This window comes from Ovis canadensis, chromosome 11 (genome assembly GCF_042477335.2).
Source record: "Ovis canadensis isolate MfBH-ARS-UI-01 breed Bighorn chromosome 11, ARS-UI_OviCan_v2, whole genome shotgun sequence".
In the NCBI taxonomy this organism is placed as follows: domain Eukaryota; kingdom Metazoa; phylum Chordata; class Mammalia; order Artiodactyla; family Bovidae; genus Ovis; species Ovis canadensis.
In genome coordinates, this window is record NC_091255.1 from 26,990,978 (window position 1) to 27,008,514 (window position 17,537).

Below are 17,537 nucleotides of genomic sequence, written 5' to 3' on the forward strand. Positions count from 1 at the left end.
CGCTCCGCCCCCCCATACCTCGCCCCACGCATCTTTTGTGAACGTGCCCTTATAAGAGAGCAATAATCATAAACACGCATCTTTTGTGAATGTGCCCTTATAAGAGAGCAATAATCATAAATACACATCTTTTGTGAACGTGTCCTTATAAGAGAGCAATAATCATAAATACAGTGTCTTCCTGATTTCTGTAAGTTGTTTTACTGAAGGGGGTTGTGGGAACCCGTGTGGTTGCAGCCGGCCCAGCCGAAGTGCAGGGATCCTTTGCGGCTGCCCACAACTGGGATGGTTTGGTGGAACAGAGACGCTGGCCCTGGGGCCTGCACTAACTCTGGGCAGTTAGTCTCAGAGTTGAACTGAGTTGCCGGACACCCAGCTAGTGTCAGAGAAGAGAGAGACACTGTCACCCTGCCTGCTGTTGACCACCGGCTGACACTTGCCCTCTGGGACTCAGCTTCTCCTTGGAGCATAGCGCGGGTGAAGGTGCCCCGTGAGGGGCCCCAGCTCCCCTACCCTCTGCTGTGGCTTGTGTTGTTCCAATTTCAAAATCTGTTTCTTGATTTTGAAGCCAAAGGGCCCTCAGAGGGGGCTCTGGTGTCTTCCTGGCACCAAACACGTGAAGCAAAGGCGAGAAGACCAAGCGGGGCCAGGTGGGCAGCTGGAGGCTCCCCCTCCCCTCCCCGCAGCCACCTGCTTACCTGCTCCACACAGTCTGGGATCTCAGGTGCACAGGGCAGCGTCCCGGCACTCTCCACGGACAGCACGTCCTTCAGCAGCTCCTCACAGCCTGTGAATGGACAGACAGACAGAGGAGGGTCAGGGCTTGAGCCCAGCCCCGCAGCTTTGCTCCTGATGAGTGAGCCTTGGATGGGTAGGGCTGCCAGGAGGCAGATGACCCAAGTCTCCAAGAGACCAGCTGATCATTCAAAGGCAGAGAGATGGGGCATCCAGTTTGTAGAGAAGCCAGGCCAGGGCTGGGTGGAGACAGGCGAGACAGGCTCTTGCCCTCCAGATGTCCTCCCCTGGGACTAACCTCAATAGGGAACACACAGAAGAGAGACTCCCGAATATGGAGGGCAAGCCACAGGTGAAAGACCTCACCTTTCATGGCGAACACCCCTCGGCAAAAGTCCTTGAAGTTGATTCTCCCCAGGTCGTTGGGATCCAAATACTTCACGAGTTTTTCCACCTGTGGGAAGGAAGGAGGGACAGGCATGAGGCCCCCAGGATGCCCCAGAGCTTGGGTGAGGCTGGCCAGGGGAGAGGGCTTGTCACCTGAGCCAAGGGGACACCAGTGGTCCTCTCCTAGCCCTCGCTCCCTCAGTGGGGTCAGTGCCCGCCCCAGAACGTGGGGGGGCCCACTTTATTCTGAGGTGGACGGACAGCATGAGTGAGGAAAAGCAAATCCATTCCCGCAGTGCTCAGAACCCGGATTTGTTTGGGTGGAGCTTCTGTCTCCAAGTTATTTCTGCAAAGACTGGCATGTGGAAAACGAATGCTCTGGAGCCCCCTGCAATTATGGGGATGTGCCCAGTGGGCTCTGGAAGATGAGTGGCAAGGGAAGACCCTACATGGAAAAGCACCCCTCCTCCGTCTCCAAGCTTGCTGACCAGGCTTCACCCAGTGTACGTCTAGGGGTAAAGGGTGGGCAGAGGTACGTCCTGTTTCTGTAACCTCCCCACCACTGAACCTGGCACCCAGCGGGCCCTCAGGAAAGGCCAGAAGAATCCCAGGGAAGGAGGAAGGTGGCTTCCTACCAGCTCCCATCCTGGCCGTTGGTGCCTCAGCACTGCAGCTGTCCTCCAGCCCCGCCCTATCTCTCAGGCAGCCTCTGACACTGCCAGGCAGTGACGTGGTTTCTGAGAATAGCGATGCCCAGGTGCCACCTGCAGGGCTGTGGAGAGCCCCCCAACCCTCCCGGCCGGTGCCCCGCCTCCTTTCCTCCTGCCCTCTCATCAGTGGCAATGTAGGGGAGCTATGAATGCAGGGATGGGCTGGGGCTCCTGGTGTTCACCCCCACAATCCCCTCCAAGGTTGGGAGCTATGCTTTAATTATCTCTGATGAGGGTCAAGGTCAGAGTCACCCCGGAGTGTTGAATGGCTGATGTGGAGGTTGATCTCAACCTCAGATCCATGGGGAGGCAGGCTGTGGATTCTGTAGTCAGTGGGTGGAGTCCCTGATTCCCCCAGGCTAGGAGACACTGCGGGAGGGGGGCAGGCTGTCCATCCCCCTGCCTCCGGGGAAAGCCAGCCTGGAGCAGAGATGCCAGGGTCCTTGATGACAGGCAGATAGATGAGGATCCCTGCAAAGTCCCTGGAACGCCCCTGAGCTGTGGGCCCAGGACTCCCACAGGGTCTTCAAAGAGGGAAGGTCTCTGAACACAGTGGGTGTGAATCAGCTGGCACACCAACTGCTGTACAGTCGTTTGGTTTTTTAAATTTTCTTTTTTTAATGTAAGTTGTCTTTAAGTTTAATCAGTCTCTTCTCCAGGGGATCTTTTTGACCCAGGGATCAAACCCGGGTTTCCTGCATTGAGGGCAGATTCTTACTGTCTGAGCCATCGGGGAAGCCCAGGAGAAAATGGCTTATTTTAATTGTACAGCCCTTTAAAACCAGACAGAGCTCACCAAGGGCTTGCCATAAACTCTGGCAGACTAGCCTCATCTGATCCTTACAACCACCTTAATAGTGGCTGCTGTTATAGTCTCCCATTATTGCTGAGGAAACTGAAACTCTGACATTTAGAGAGGCTAACACATTGAGACAGTTTCTGTAGTGGGAACTCCTCCTTGACCCCAGGGCCCCCTGACCCTGCGCTTCCCAGAGGCGGCTCTTGCCAGGCTGTCTGCACCAAAACGTTCTTTCGCTCTCCTGGCCGCTTATGTGTGGAAGGAGTTTTAGCTTCTATGGCTGGACTCCCCTCACCTAGATCACCAAGCGTGTCAGCCTTCCTGGATACGACATAGGCTTTTGCCAGTACCCCTGGGTGTGTGTGGTGGGGGATTCAGCTGGCCCAGCCCTTGATTTTACAGATGAGGAAGCCAAGGTCCAGGGATGCAGAGGGGCTTGCTCAAGGCCACATGATGAGTATGGTATATAACCACCCACATGTGGTCTTTGGGCTTCCCAGGTGGCACTAGGGGTAAAGAACCCACCTGCCAGTGCAGGAGACTAAGAGGTGCGGGTTTGATCCCTGGGTCAGGAAGATGCCCTGGAGGAGGGCATGGCAACCCACTGCAGTATTCTTGTCAGGAGAATCCCATGGACAGGGGAACCCGCTAAGGTATAGTCCACGGGGTTGCAGAGTCAGACTGAAGCAACTTAGCACGCGCACACGGTCTTCGCGGTGAACCGGGACCCCAGTTCACAACCTGTGTGGGGCGCACACACCCCGCATGGCTGGGGTGCGCTGCCCTGTGGGCTCCCAGGTGGGAGGGGTGGGCACACTGGGCCTGGCAGGGGCTGCAGGAGCAGCTGTTGTTGCTGGCGCGCACACAGCTGGGCCGCGGAGCTGGCTGCCAGGGGAGCAATCAGTTTCCCTGGCAGCAAAATATTGATCCTCCTTTTTCGGGCCACTCAATTACCAGGCTTCCCCTTCCATTTCTGTTGCCTTTCTCTTCAGGCTGATTTTCTCCCCCCCTCATTCCTCCCCGGGTCATAGCTCTTCTATCTTAGGCCAGATGATGTTTGGAGTATCACTGCTGCTGCCCTCTGATTGATCATCAGCCAGATCGCCCTGAGCCGGAGCCCAGCCACCCACGCCTCCCCAATTTGGACATCTGCAAGCCAGACGGACTCAGGCAAGCTATTATCTGAACAAGGGAGATAAGCTGGCTCAGTCTGCAGTTCTAATAAATGTTAGCGATTGAATTATTAATCAAACAAATGCTTAGTAACTCCTCCCTGATGCCAGGCCAGCTCTGAGCACTGTATACATATGAACTCATGGAAGCCTTACAACCACTTCAGAAGAAGATGCTATTATTATTCCCATTGTTCAGGTGAGGACACTGAGGCTCAGGAGGGCTCATCCAGGGTCAAGGTCACGTAGCTAGTAAGAGGTAGAGGGGGGTTTGAACACAGGCTGCCTGGCCCCAGAGTTCATGCTCTCAGTAATGACTATTATTTCCACTAATACAGTGACACTCACTATTATTATCACAAGTGTGGGGCTTGCTCTGACCAGAGAAAAGATAAATCTGTATTCTCCTCTGATTTTGGCCATGCCATGCAGCTTGTGGGGCCTTAGTTCCCTGACCAGGGATCAAACCCATGGCCCATGATAGTGAAAGTGCTGAGACTTAGCCAGAGAATTCCCAATTCTACTCTCTTTTCACCTAGAAAAATTGGGTCCAGAGAACCTTTGTTTAAGAATTTGAAATATTTAGGGAATTCCCTGGCAGTCCAGTGGTTAGGACTCCACACTTTCACTGCTGTGGGCCTGGGTTCAATCTTTGGTTAGGGAACTGAGACCCCACAAGCCAGTGACATGGCCAAAAAAAATGTTTTTTTGAATGTTTAAAGGATGTGAAATACTAGATAATAGTATTTCAAATGGAGAAGGCAATGGCACCCCACTCCAATGTCCTTGCCTGGAAAATCCCATGGATGGAGGAGCCTGGTGGGCTGCAGTCCATGGGGTCACTAAGAGTCGGACACGACTGAGCAACTTCACTTTCACTTTTCACTTTCATGCATTGGAGAAGGAAATGGCAACCCACTCCAGTGTTCTTGCCTGGAGAATCCCAGGGACGGGGGAGCCTGGTGGGCTGCTGTCTATGGGGTCGCACAGAGTCGGAAACGACTGAAGCGACTTGGCAAGCAGCAGTAGCAGTATTTCAAATGTTGACTTGCTAAAGCACAAGTCTCCAACTAACATCCTAAATGCAGCCTGTAGACAAATTTAAATATTTAAAATGAAATGCCAAGATCCAAAAGGCTTCTGGTTCAGGTTAAGATGGAGTCAGAAGCTCTACACTCTCGTCTCTTGCACTGGTTCTAACTAAAAACTCTGGACAGAATATACATAAAGCAACTATCCAAGGACTCTGAAAAGTAAATCACAGCAGACAACTTGGGAGAAAAATTAAAATTAGACATAAACAACAAAATAAAAACCAAAAACAAGCCAAACAACTTGAAGTAAGATGAATAGTGTTAAGTCCCCTGATTTACTTTTTCTCACATGTTTTCTAGCCTAGGCTCAGGTAGCTCAACCCTAGAACTGCACAGCAGGTGTGAACAGAAAAAGCTGTAAAAGAAACTCTGTTCATATATATATATATATATATATATATATATGTTATTTTTTTAAGAAAAATTTTTGTTTCTTTTCTTTTTCTTAATTTACAAAGAAACTCTCTTTTGGATAAGAGGTCAGGAAAGGGGACCCTTTTGGAATAGATAAAGGGACAAATGCTGTTTTTTTTTTTAATGTGGATCACTTTTAAAGTCTATTGAATTTTTCACAATATTGCTTTTGTCTTATGTTTTGGGTTTTTTGGCTGCAAGGCATGTAGGATCTTAGCTCCTTAACCAGGATTCAAACTCACACCCCCTGCATTGGAAGGCTGAGTCTTAACCACAGGCCCACCAGGGAAGACTGCAGGTTTGTTTCTAAGCCCTCTCCCGAGCCCTCCCCCACGGCAAGACCCAGTCTGAGGTGAGTGCGAGCAGCCAGGCAGGCACCTAAAACTCAGAGAGGAGGAAAATCTTTCCCTGAAGAAGGAGAAACTTGGAAAATTGGGGAAACGGTCCACATGGGCAAGGGGGATTCCTGTTACTCGGTCCACTCTTGTTTTTCCTCTCCCCACTGCGACCTGCAGGTGGACCAGTCCTGGGAGATGTACACAGGGTGGCCAGGACCTCAGATTTCTGGTCAAAGGACCAGGAAAAAGGGGCTCCTGGGAGCTTGGGGTTTGGGGAGGTGGGGATCACAGAGAAGACAGAGTTGGAGATTATGATCCGATAAGATGTGCTTGAAGTCCTGGGCCCATTCCTGAGCTGCAGGTACATGGAACTAACCCAAAAGAGTATGCCAAAAGCTTTAACAGAACTACAGTGCAGACAGTGAACAGTCTGGCCCCAGGAGAGTGTACATTTGAGGAGGATCCAAATAGCACTTCAAAGTCTTTGAGAACTGAAATGACTACTCAGAGGGCAGGTTGGGATCTGAGGCTTCAACCTAACTGGGTTGATTTTCTGATTAAACAAACAAACAAAAATCAGTACTCTTCAGAGTATTTTTTAGGGGTTCCCAGGTGGCTCAGTGGTAAAGAATCCGCCTGCTGATGCAGGAGACACAGGAGATCCCCTGGAGAAGGAAATGGCAACCCACTCCAGTATTCTTGCCTGGGAAATCCCATGGGCAGAGGAACCTGGAAGGCTGCAGTCCAGAAAGAGTTGGATAGGACTGAGCAAAAGAGTTGGACAGGACTGAGCTACTAGGCATGCAGCAGGCGTATTATTAACAGGACCCAGAGTCTTGTAATATTCAGAATGTCCAGGACACAGTCCAAAATTACTCGAAATGCAGAGAGACAGGAAAAGCTCAGCAAGGCACAAGAGAAAAGATAATAAACACCAACTCCAAGGTGACCCAGATATTATCATTAGTAGACAGAGTCTTTAAAGCAATTATTGTAACTGTATTCCATGAAGGAAGGGTGAGCATTCTTGAAACAAGTGAAAATAAAGAAATTCTCAGAAGAAAAGTAGAAACTATGAAAAAGAACTGAATGGAAATTTTGGAATGGAAAAATAAAGTAACTGAAACATGAAAAATTCATTGGATGGGCTTGGAAGCAGCATGGAGATGACAGAAAAAACAGCTGGTGTGCATATAATACTGTATGATCTGCGGTTAGTTGAATCTATGGATGCAGAACCACAAATACTGAGGAACCTTGGATAACAGAGGGCCAACTTAGGGACTTGAGCATCCAAGTTTTTTGGGATCCATGTGGGTCCTAGAACCAATTCCCAGATACTGAGAGACCACTGTTTAAAGATGGAATATGTCATTATACATTTGTGAAGCCCACAGAATATGCAGTCTATACTTATATATTATTTATTTTTATATACGTTAATTAATTATTTACATGGCCACAACCGAGTAGAGTTTATCCATCAAGGCTAGTTCAATATTTGACCATTAACTGATGAAATCTAAAGCTGACCGAAGAAGAAAGATCACACGATCATCTCAGTGGATGAGACAAAGCAATACAAATTCAACATCCATTCACGATAAAAACTCTCGGCCAGCTCAGAACAGAACGGAACGTCCTTATCCTAGAGAAATAAAAGCTATGTTCACACACAAAACACTGCGCACGAATGTGTCTAACAGCATTACACACATCGCCAAAACACGGGAACATGTCAAATATCCTCTGACAGTGGATGGATAAACAAATTCTTCTGTAATAAAAAGGAACAATCGATAGCAGGTGGAGGACTCTCAAACGCCTTTACTCTGCAAAAGACACCAGTCTCAAAAGGTTACAAATGGCGATTCCAGCGCTGCGAAAAGGCAAACCGATCAAGACAGAGAACAGGTCGCTGGTTGTCAAGGGGAGGGAGGAGGAGGCAGTTTAAACGCAAAGGGGCGGCACCAGGGAATGTAGGGGGAGGTGAACTGTTTTGTACCCTGACTGCGGTGGTGGTTACAGGAATCCATGCAGATGTTAAAACTCATGGAATCATGTCCCCTCCCCCACAAAAAGTGAGATTTATTATTTGTAAAGCTAATTTTGTGTCTGTGTGGCCATGCCCCTGCAGCATGCAGAGTCTTAATTCCATGACCAGGGATGGAACCCGAGCCCCTTGCACTAGAAGTGTAGAATCTTAACCACTGGACCATCAGGGAAGTCGCTCTAAAAATTTCTTTTTAAATCAAGGACACTGCACACACAGAGTGGGATATCTGGCTTTTCTTAAAGATTTGGGAACATTGGGCTTATGCTTCCCCACAGCAATAGTGGGCCCCCATTGAGTTACAGCACACCCTCCCTCTCTTTTTAATATTTGTTCTTATTTATTTGGCTGCGCTGAGTCTTAGGGGCGGCATGCGGGATCTTTGGTCTTTGTGGAGGCATCTGGGTCTTTAATTGTGGCATGTGGGATCTAGTTCCTTGACCAGGGATCGAACCCGGTCCCTCGCCTTAGGAGTCTTAGCCACTGGACCCCAGGGAAGTCCTAGAGCACACTCTTTTAGACAGGCCTCTGCTCTCCTCCCAGTTTGCCATGGTAACCCCTAAAGTCCAAGTTCTCCATCCTCCCAGGCTGCTCCCTTCCTGAAACCGGGGGCATCTGAGTGGCAGGTCCTGCTACCCTAGGTGGACACTTGGCTTAGCTGAGCCCCTGAAGTTTTCTGTACCATCGAAGGGAGTACCAGGGCTGGGCTTGAAGTTGGATGGAGTTGAAACTCCCGAGCATAAAAAAGCAGCTGCAAAGTCAGGTGGGCAGCCAAGCGGGGAGGCTCAGGCCCCTGGAGGATCCTGGGCTGGACCAGGATGTGCTGTCAGCTCTGATGGGAGACCACCGCTGGGAGTCGTGCTCCCCACCGCCAGCCTCGTCTGCCTTCTGAGTACTTCTGGGGAGAAGACCCCAGAGGAGGTGAGGCAGCTGCTGGAGCTGAGAGCTCCAGAGAGAGGGACAGCTGGGGTCAGGAACATGGCCCGGGGCATCCTGAATCCAGGACTGGCTGGACAGTATTCCGCTGGGAGAGGCTGGTGGGGAAAGGTGTGGCGGGCAGCCAAGGGAGCAGCGGAGAGAGGGGGTACCAGCCAAGGCTAGAGTTCTGGGGTGAGGGAGGCCACAAGGGCAAATGGGAAGCCGAGTGTCATCACGGATGAGGCCAGGAAGAGAGGGAACAGGGTCTGAAGAAGGGCTTGGAAGCCACGCCCAGGAGGCGGTACTTTATCCCCAGTGTCACAGACCTAGAGTGACAGTCACAAGTCCCAAAGTCCCCCGCTGAAGAGCACTGCCTAGGTGTCAGGTGTTATTTCGAGCATTTCACACATCTCACTGCTTCCAGTCCTCCCGAGAGACAGAGCTGGGTCACTCCCATCTATTCCCACCACCCCAGGGGATCCTGGCCTTCCCTCGGGCCTCAGGAGCACACGCTCAGGACTGCTTGTTTATCCACTTTCCCAGCAGCCCAGCTGCCTGCCATCAGGGCACACAATGGGGCCCTGTACTCTGGAGCCCCCACCCCCAGCCCAAAGGACACAGGGCACAGAGGCTGGGGGAGGGGGCAGCCACCAGCCCTCTCTGTTAATTCTCAGCAGGGAGCGGAGAGGAGGGGAGTCAGGCCAAGCCAGCTGGAGATGAGGGAGGGATTCCCAAGGGGTCCTGTCAGGTCCTGCACCCCTGGCTCCGCTGGGGACCACCCCCAGCCTCTGGAAGCCTGCTCTCCTCCCTGGGAAGGGCTGTCCCGTGGAGTCAGTCAGACTCGCTGACTGGACCACAGGTGGGTGGGGAAGTGTGCCTTGTAGGAGTCAGGACCTGGGGGCTCAGGGTCAGCTTTGTTATTTGTGGGGCCAGTGCAGGTGGAAACATTAAGACCCTTCATTTAAAATCTTATTTGGAATTTCAAGATAGTGACTGCAGAGCACTGAGCCCCGTGTGACTGCACAAGTCACATGCCAGGAGGGTGGGCTCCAAGCATTTTTGCGAGTCTCAGGTTCGTTGTGCTTTCTTGGCCCTCAGTCCTGTGCTAACTCTGCCATCAGGGACCTCACAGAGTGGTCTTGGGGAGACCCCTCCCTCTCTGGGCCTCTGTTTCCCCATCTGGAAAATGAATGGAAGCCGCTGATGCCATTAGCATTGAGGGTCTCTTCCGCTCTGATGTCCGTAGGATTCTAATGTTTTTCCCAGGAAGTCCATGGTTGGAGGGGGAAGGAGTTAGGCAGATAAAGAGAAGAAAATCAGAAGAAATAGATGGAGTAAAGAGCTAGTAGCAAATGTCTTCATCTAACACAGCTTCACTAGGGACCCAGTAAATAAATGGCATGGGGACCCTGAAGTGTGACCCTGGGGGCTTATTCAACCTGACTCTTTCACTTCCTTTCTTCTATTAAGTCAAGAAATGAGAACAAGGACCTAAGCAGATCTTGCTGGTCACCTCCATGTTGCCCCTCCTCTACCCGCTCCCGTTTGGGCAGCCCTGATGTGGCTGAGATGGCTGCCCACCTCTTCTGGACCAGGTGTCTTGGGGAACCTCAACTCCAGGGCATGAGTCCTGACTGGACCAAGCTAGACAGGTGGGCTCAGCCCCCTTGCGAGTGATTGGTTTAAGCAAAAGCATGTTGTACACTTCTGACCAATGAGACACGAGGAAACCCCCGTAGGAGGCTCCTAGGAGAGGTTTTCCTTGATGATGGGGAAAAAGAAAACACTCACAGGAAGTGCTCCCCCCACTTCTTGCCTCTTGGAGAGAGGACACACCCCGGGCCTAACTGGGGGAGCTGATGGAATGAGGTTAGGTGTGGGACGATGCCTCTGAGCCCCTGAAGGTGCCAGCCCTGGCGCTCCCCTACCTTGGGCCCACGTGCTAGGATGAAATATATGTTTTCTCAGCATTTAAGCCACTTCGCATTGGTTTCTGGTTCTTACAGCTGGATGCGCGTGTGCGCGTGTGTGTAGGGGGCTGACAGATAAAGGCCGCTCTCCTCTGGATGCCGCAGGAGTTAAAGGGAGGGGCGGGAGGGTGGCTGTGTGAGAAAAGGTGCTCGGTGCACAACAGAGAAAGGAACGGGGTTGGGGTGCCTCGGGCCAGGTGGCCTGCAGGGCAGTCACATGGTACCCAGGCCACCGCCTCCAGGGCAAGGAACTCCTTCCATTATGAGACCCCGGCGGGTCCAAGTGTCACCACCCGGCCCCTCATTCACAGCCTGGCCACTCCTGAGCAGAATCCCTCAGGCCACCCAAGAGGGCTTTGTTCGGTGTCTGAATAGGAACGAAAGGGACAGAAGCCGGGTGGTCTCTGAGGTGAAGTGGCCTGTGCATCCATCTGTCCCCCTGTCCAGTCCCTCAGCAAACGTCTCCTCAGCCCGACTGCCGGGGCCGGGGGCGGGGGAGGGAACAGACCAGCTCCCAGGAAGCTCCCAGGAAAAGGACAGCTGTCCGGCTGTACTTCTCAGTGAAATAAAATAAAAATAGCCTAGGGAACAGCAACCAGGTGTGTAGATGGCTGTTAACACTGCCATATGCCCAGGGGCAGTAGGAGGTCCTCCTACCGTGTGACCAAGCTGTGTGACCAGCTGTGTGACCAACAGTGACTGGCTCAACCTCTCGGAGCAATAACGAGTGCCTCATGAGGTGTTAGGATTTAAAAGGAAAGACCCGGAGCTTAGCCTGGAACCTGGCACAGAGCAAACTCCAGGTAAATGAGCGTGTTCCAGGCACTCAGTGCCCGGAGGCTGGTCACGAAGCTGGGACACGGGTTGTCTCTATCTGCTGGGACAGCGGTCCTTTCACCTCTTCTTTCTACATTCTTTACTTGGTTGAATTTTTTAAATGGATTGGATCATTTTTTTTTTAACTCAGAGCGGGGGACAAAAAGCTTGTTTTATTCTTTTAAAAAATTACTCACAGTATTGTGGAGTTAGAAAAGAACAGAATTCACCATGCATGCGTGCTCAGTTGTGCCCGACTCTTTGCGACCCCGTGGACTGTAGCCCACCAGGCTCCTCTGTCCATGGGATTCTCCAGGCAAGAATACTGCAGTGGGTTGCCACGTCCTTCATCAGGGGATCTTTCCGATCCAGGGATCAAACCCGGGTCTTCTGCACTGGCAAGCGGATTCTTCACCATTGAGCTACTTGTGAATCCACCGTAATGCTCATGTGTGCGCTTAGTCACTCAGTGGTGTCCGACTCTGCAACTCCACGGACTGCAGCCAGCCAGGCTCCTCTGTCCATGAATCCTGGGATTCTCCAGGCAAGAATACTGGAGTGGGTTGCCATGCCCTCCTCCAGGGGATCTTCCCAACCCAGGGATCGAACCCAGGTCTACCGCCTGTGGATTCTTTACCATCTGAGCCAACAGGGAAGCCCATACTGCTATACTACTACCCAAATCTCCAGCAGTGGGAGCCAAGAGGAAACAGAGGGCTTGGAGGAGGTGGTGGTTATGCTGGACCCTGAACGACGGCAGACTTGAACACAACAGCTGGATAGGGGGTGGTGATGGGGGAACTGCCCGAGCAAAGGCAGGGAGGAGGAAGAAGGCAGCCAGGTCAAGGAGGGGCCTGAAGGACTTGGGCAACCATCAGCTGCCCTGTGTGGCTGGAGGGCAGGCAGATAATAAGTGGGAGAGGGGAACAGGGCTGGGACCCATCAGACTCTCCCCTTTAGAAGAGGGCCGGCGAAGCAGGTTTGTGGTTTGGGAAGGAGCCCAGAGTTCACAGGGCAGCGTGGAGGGACATGGGAGGCCTGCAGACCAGGGCCGCGTAGGGGAAGGAGAGAGAGGTCTAGAGGGAAGAGCTTAAAGGCCAGGGGCCCAGCTTGCTGGATTTGGGCAGGGAGGAGGTGCGCAGACTCACAGGCCCCGTCTCAGGGCTCTGGGTGGATGATGGCGACAGTCCCTGGGAGGTCCCCGAGAAGGAGGAGGAGTTTGGGGTGAGGAGCCTGAGGCTCACTGGGAGGACTTCAGCGGCTGGGGATGACTTTCCAGGGTCTTTTCCTGACCACAAATCTAGATCCCGGGGCACTCAGCCACAGGTCTCCCTGCCAAGCCCAGTGGACGCCGAGAAGAGAGTCCCCTCCACTTCTAACTAGTGACGCTGACCTGTCTCCAAGGGTGGCGGGGCAGCCCTGACTCCTCTCCATGGTGGCAGATGTAGGGAACATGTCAGGGATGAGGGACGGGGGTGGCCACCCGCACAAAGGGGAAGGCTGTGGCTTGAGGGCTTCAGAGACCAGGACTCAGAGAGGCTCGCAGGTCTGGGCAGAGGGCCCCATGGGTGCCCTCCCTCAGTCGGCCCGTGCCCGGCATGGGCAGGTCCAGCACCAGCCGTGTGGGAAGAAGAGATGGAAGCACAGACCTTTCCTCTTGTGGGATGGAAAAGATGCAGGAAATCCCCTCCCCAGGCCTGGGACTTCAGGGTGCCTGCGACACACCTGCGGCTTGTTTAAATGCAGGTTGAGATCAGGGAGGCTTGGGGCCAGGCTTGAGAGTCCACATCTCTGACCAGCTCCTGGGAGACGCGCTACCATGGGCACTCGGACTGGTGAGGTTCCAGGTGACCTCTCAGGAAGTGAGATTTTAGGTGACTTCTCAGGATCCTTCCAGGATTGGGAGGGAGAGGTCCAAGAGCGAGGCCAGTCTGTGTGTGCCACTTGGGACTCTGGGGTGCCAGCACCGGGAGGAAGACCAGGGGTGGGCCTGAGGGCAGGTGGGTGGTGAGGCCAAGGCTATCCCCGCCCCTGGGGGGTTTTTTCCTGGCTGATGGGGCAGGAGGGAACTTGCCCTTTAAGGGGTAAGGGAGGGCACTTGTCCTGGGACACTGTTTGGGGAGGGTTGGGCACAGGCTCAAAGAGCCCCAGGAGGGTGGAGCTTGCGTCCACTGGTTCTGACCTTGGCGTTAGGCCCTCGGTTGGTAATTTGGGTCCTCAGAATAGTCTGAAAGGCGCGGCTCACTCTATGGCTTTGGTTAGTTTTAGGTCCGTTCCATTTAGTTATTTAATGGGAATGGTTGCTCATGAAAGGGGTGTGCTGGCCCAGGGGCACTGAGAGCCCATGCCACCCCAGTGTCTCCCCCAGGCTGTGGTTCCCCGACCCCCCCCACACCTGTCCCATCCATCCTACCCCCACCCTCCAGTACTGACCCAGCTCCTGGGTCCAATCACCCCTCCTTAGCCCCAGGCTGCACCCTTCAACCCCACACAGACAATGCAAGTCAAAAAGACGCCTTCCTGCCAGCCCTCTGTTGCCCAGAAAATGGGGCTAACAGGAAACATCTCATTCATCATCTTCTAGTGAACTGAGGTTTAGTTACTTGAAATAACAAAACAGGGGGCTTCAGCCGGAAATGTCCACGTTGTTGCTGTCAGCACAACAGAAGGTGGCAAATGAGAAAGACTGTGAGTCCTGAGAGCCTCACTGCGGAATTCCTGAATCAGGGTGAGGAGAAACGCAGCTGCGTCGCACACTCACCACCAGACCCTGGACGAACCCTGACCTCGCTAAGCCTTGGGGTTCTGGCCTGTGAGATGGAGCTGGCAGACGCCACCTCATTCTGTTCCTGTGGGGACCCACGGAGATTACGGATTGGAGAGCTTGGCAAAAAATAAACACTAGGCTGATTCATGGTGATGTATGGCAGAAACCAACATCATATGCTAAAGTGCTTATCCTTCAATTAAAAAGACATGAATTAAAAAAAATAAACACCATGTAGGTATATGCTGCTGACACCCCATCAGCCTGAAGTCCCCCACGTGAATCAAGTCCCCTCCCTGTTGCCTGGTAGGGGTCAGGCAGATACCTATGGTAGCCACAGGGCAAGGGCGATGTCTTGCCTACCATAGGTCTCTCCCTTGAAGAAAATCCAAAGGATCTCAGCAGAGCTGCACAGCCTGCGGCCCTGGCAGGGGAACCTGAAACCCACATGTGCCTGGAGCCTGAGGGCGCCATTTCCAGGATCCTGTCTATTTCCATGGGACTCGTGGGTGTTTACCCCACACTTCGGACGAGCAGGCCCAGGTAGGGGCTGGAGACACCAAGAGGCTCGACCACGGTCTGGTCACTGTGTCCAACTGCCTCTCAGGCCAATGGGGACAGCAGAGACTAACATGGCCCAGCCCCTTCCCATCACTGTCCCCGTGAGGTATGCAGGATGGGGGTTAGGGTCCCAGTTTTGCTAAGGAAGCAAATAGAACCCAGAGAGACTGAACCCGTACCCAAGGTCACCAGGAGGGCATTTCTTAGAGTATGTCAAGGTGTCCCATGAAAAAAGGATTCTGAGATCAACAACTCAGAGACATTCTGGGCCCAAGTCACAATTTTTAACTGAACTGCTGCGAGGGGTAAGTAGGTAATATTTTCAAACTTTCTTGACAGGATGCCCTCTCTTTGCAGGACCAAGATTCTTCAAACTCAGGGCTCTTCAAACCCCCTGCTTTGGGCGGCACCACCGTCAGAGTTTCTCTCTGTGCAGGACGTTAAATGGGTTATTTCCACAGCAAAATGATGGGTGACGGAGGTGGGTGATGCACGGTGGTACCTTGAGACTGAAGGTACCCTGGTCCAGTCATCCACCCCCACTGCCAGGCGGCTCCTGGGGTGCAGTGCTGACTGCACCTCTGTGCAGAGGAGATGTCCAGTGGGATCTCCCAGGGACCTTCCAGAACTAAGCATCTTCCGGAAAGGAAGCTGGCTGCCCCTCCTGGAGGCCTGACACTAAGGGGGCGGAAATGGGCAGAAGAGGCTGCCACGTCTAGGGCGTTCCTACCCTCACATCCTCTCTGCCACAACTGTCACCTCTCCTGGGAATTCTGAAGGAGCTCTCACATTCTGTCTCGCAAGAGAACCACAGAAACCAACACCGCCTCCCACACATCTTCCTGACCCTGCCAGGCAGACTGCACAGTCAGGTAGACCCACGCAGCTGCGGTTTCTCTCTGCCCAATGCCAGGATGCCCCTCACCTGGCAGGTGTGCCTTCCTTGCCTTTGGGGAACTACCCCTCCCCATTCCTGGCCCATCACAATTCCACCCTCTTCCAAGCTTAATCCTTTGCCCTGACTGGGAAAATAGCAAACGTCATTAAAACACTGCATAGATGCTGGGAAGACACATGGTACAATTTACCCTCTGGTCTTGAACTGCATTCTAATGGAAGAAGAATGCAAAGTTCCCCGGCAGTCCAGTGGTTAGGACTCGGTGGTTTCACTGCCGTGGTGCAGGTTTTAATCCTTGGTCAGGAACTACAATCCCACAAGCTGTGTGGCCACAGCCAAAGGGGGAAAAACTGGGGCAGGGAGGAGGTGGTCTTTGGTCTTCAGTAACGTGCTAAAGATGATAAACCTAAACCCAGGTACCAGTGTTATACTCAATGGTAGTGAGTAACAGTCACTCCATTTGAAAAGAATAACCAGGAAAGGATGCTGGGCTTCCGCCTCTGTCATCCCCACCACCTCTCACACCGAGTGGCTCCACCAACTAGTTCAAGACCAGAGCAGAGGCCGAGGGACGCCCTCCTCAGCCCACCAGCCATGTCTGTCCCAGCACTAGCTCTGCGGTCATCTGTGCCCAGCAAGTTTCAATCTGTCCATCCCCCTGGTGTGCTGCTTCTGTTTCTCTGCCTTTGGAGGGTGGCGTCCTCTGCTGATCCTCAGCCTAGACACCCGACCACCTCTTGCCAGGCCCTTCCCTCTGCATTAGACACGCTCCTGGAGCAAAACCAGCCTCAGCAGCACGGCCTTTGGGCCACTGTCGTGAGACCACCTGAGGTAGCTGCAGCTCAGGCACCCACCCCAGTCTGTTCTTAACTTGCAACTCAGCTACTCCTGCGCCCTCCTCAGTCAGGGCCATGTCTCCAGTGCCCAGGCAGGCTCCAACTAGTTTTATTTTTCTTCACATTATACAATTATCCTTTTTTAAAAAATTTACTGAAATATAGTTAATATAGTTGATTTACAGCTAGTTTTAGGAACTTCCCTGGTGGTCCAGTGGTTAGGACTCCACGCTTCCGCTGCAGGGGACTTCGGTTCGATTCCTGGTTTGAGAACTAAGATCCCACATGCCGCAAAGTAAGACCAATAATAATACCAATAATAATAAACCAAATAGTTTTAGAAATAGGTGTGAGTCCCATCTCAGAAGGAAAAGTCATTACACTCATAAAAATAAGAAAAGACATAATGAAATCATTACTTTTGGAAGAGGACATGATTGTTTACCTAGAAAATCCCAAGAAATCAACCAGAAAAAGTACTATAAGTAATAAATGAGTTCAGACCAGTGGGGAGATATGCGATAAATTGATAAAAATCAATAGTATTCTTATATACTAGTGACATGCAGCTAGTAAAAAAAAATCATTGGAAAAAATTATTTCATTCTCAGTAGTAACCAAGCACATTAAATATTAAACACTAATTTAGCCTAATTCTAAGACATTTATTTTTAATGTTAATATTTTGCTCCTACTGGGAGAACTAAGCATATAATAAAGATGGTGATATTCTCTAAATTAATAAGCTTAATGCAATACCAATTAAAGAACTTGAAAATGTGTTTATATACTTAAAAATCCATAAACGGTGAAGAATCAGAGAGCTCTTTTTTTTTTAAAGGTAATGATGGTTGACTTTTCTCAATTTTAAAATATACCAAGAAATAATGATCAAAATTTTACAATGCTGCATTAAAAACAAGACAAAAAAAATCTTTGCACATTGCAAAGAATAACAATGGCAACAGATTATAAAAATGGGAGAGAAAAGCATCCATCAGTCCATAGTGACATTCGGGAAAGGGAGTGAAGAAAAGATCTTCTTTACAGAACAATCTCTGTATCTAGA

At 51.7% G+C, this 17,537-nt stretch overlaps 1 protein-coding gene across 1 annotated transcript in view; it reads right to left on the reverse strand.

Annotated features, from left to right (window-relative positions):
* Positions 1-17,537, reverse strand: part of RAB11FIP4 (RAB11 family interacting protein 4) — a 104,775-nt gene that overhangs the window by 75,085 nt on the left and 12,153 nt on the right. The window contains exons 2-3 of the mRNA XM_069602893.1: positions 1,102-1,189; positions 699-787 (exon numbers count right to left, since the gene is read on the reverse strand). Coding sequence (XP_069458994.1) covers positions 699-787; positions 1,102-1,189 — 177 coding nt within the window. The remainder of the gene's footprint in view (positions 1-698; positions 788-1,101; positions 1,190-17,537) is intronic.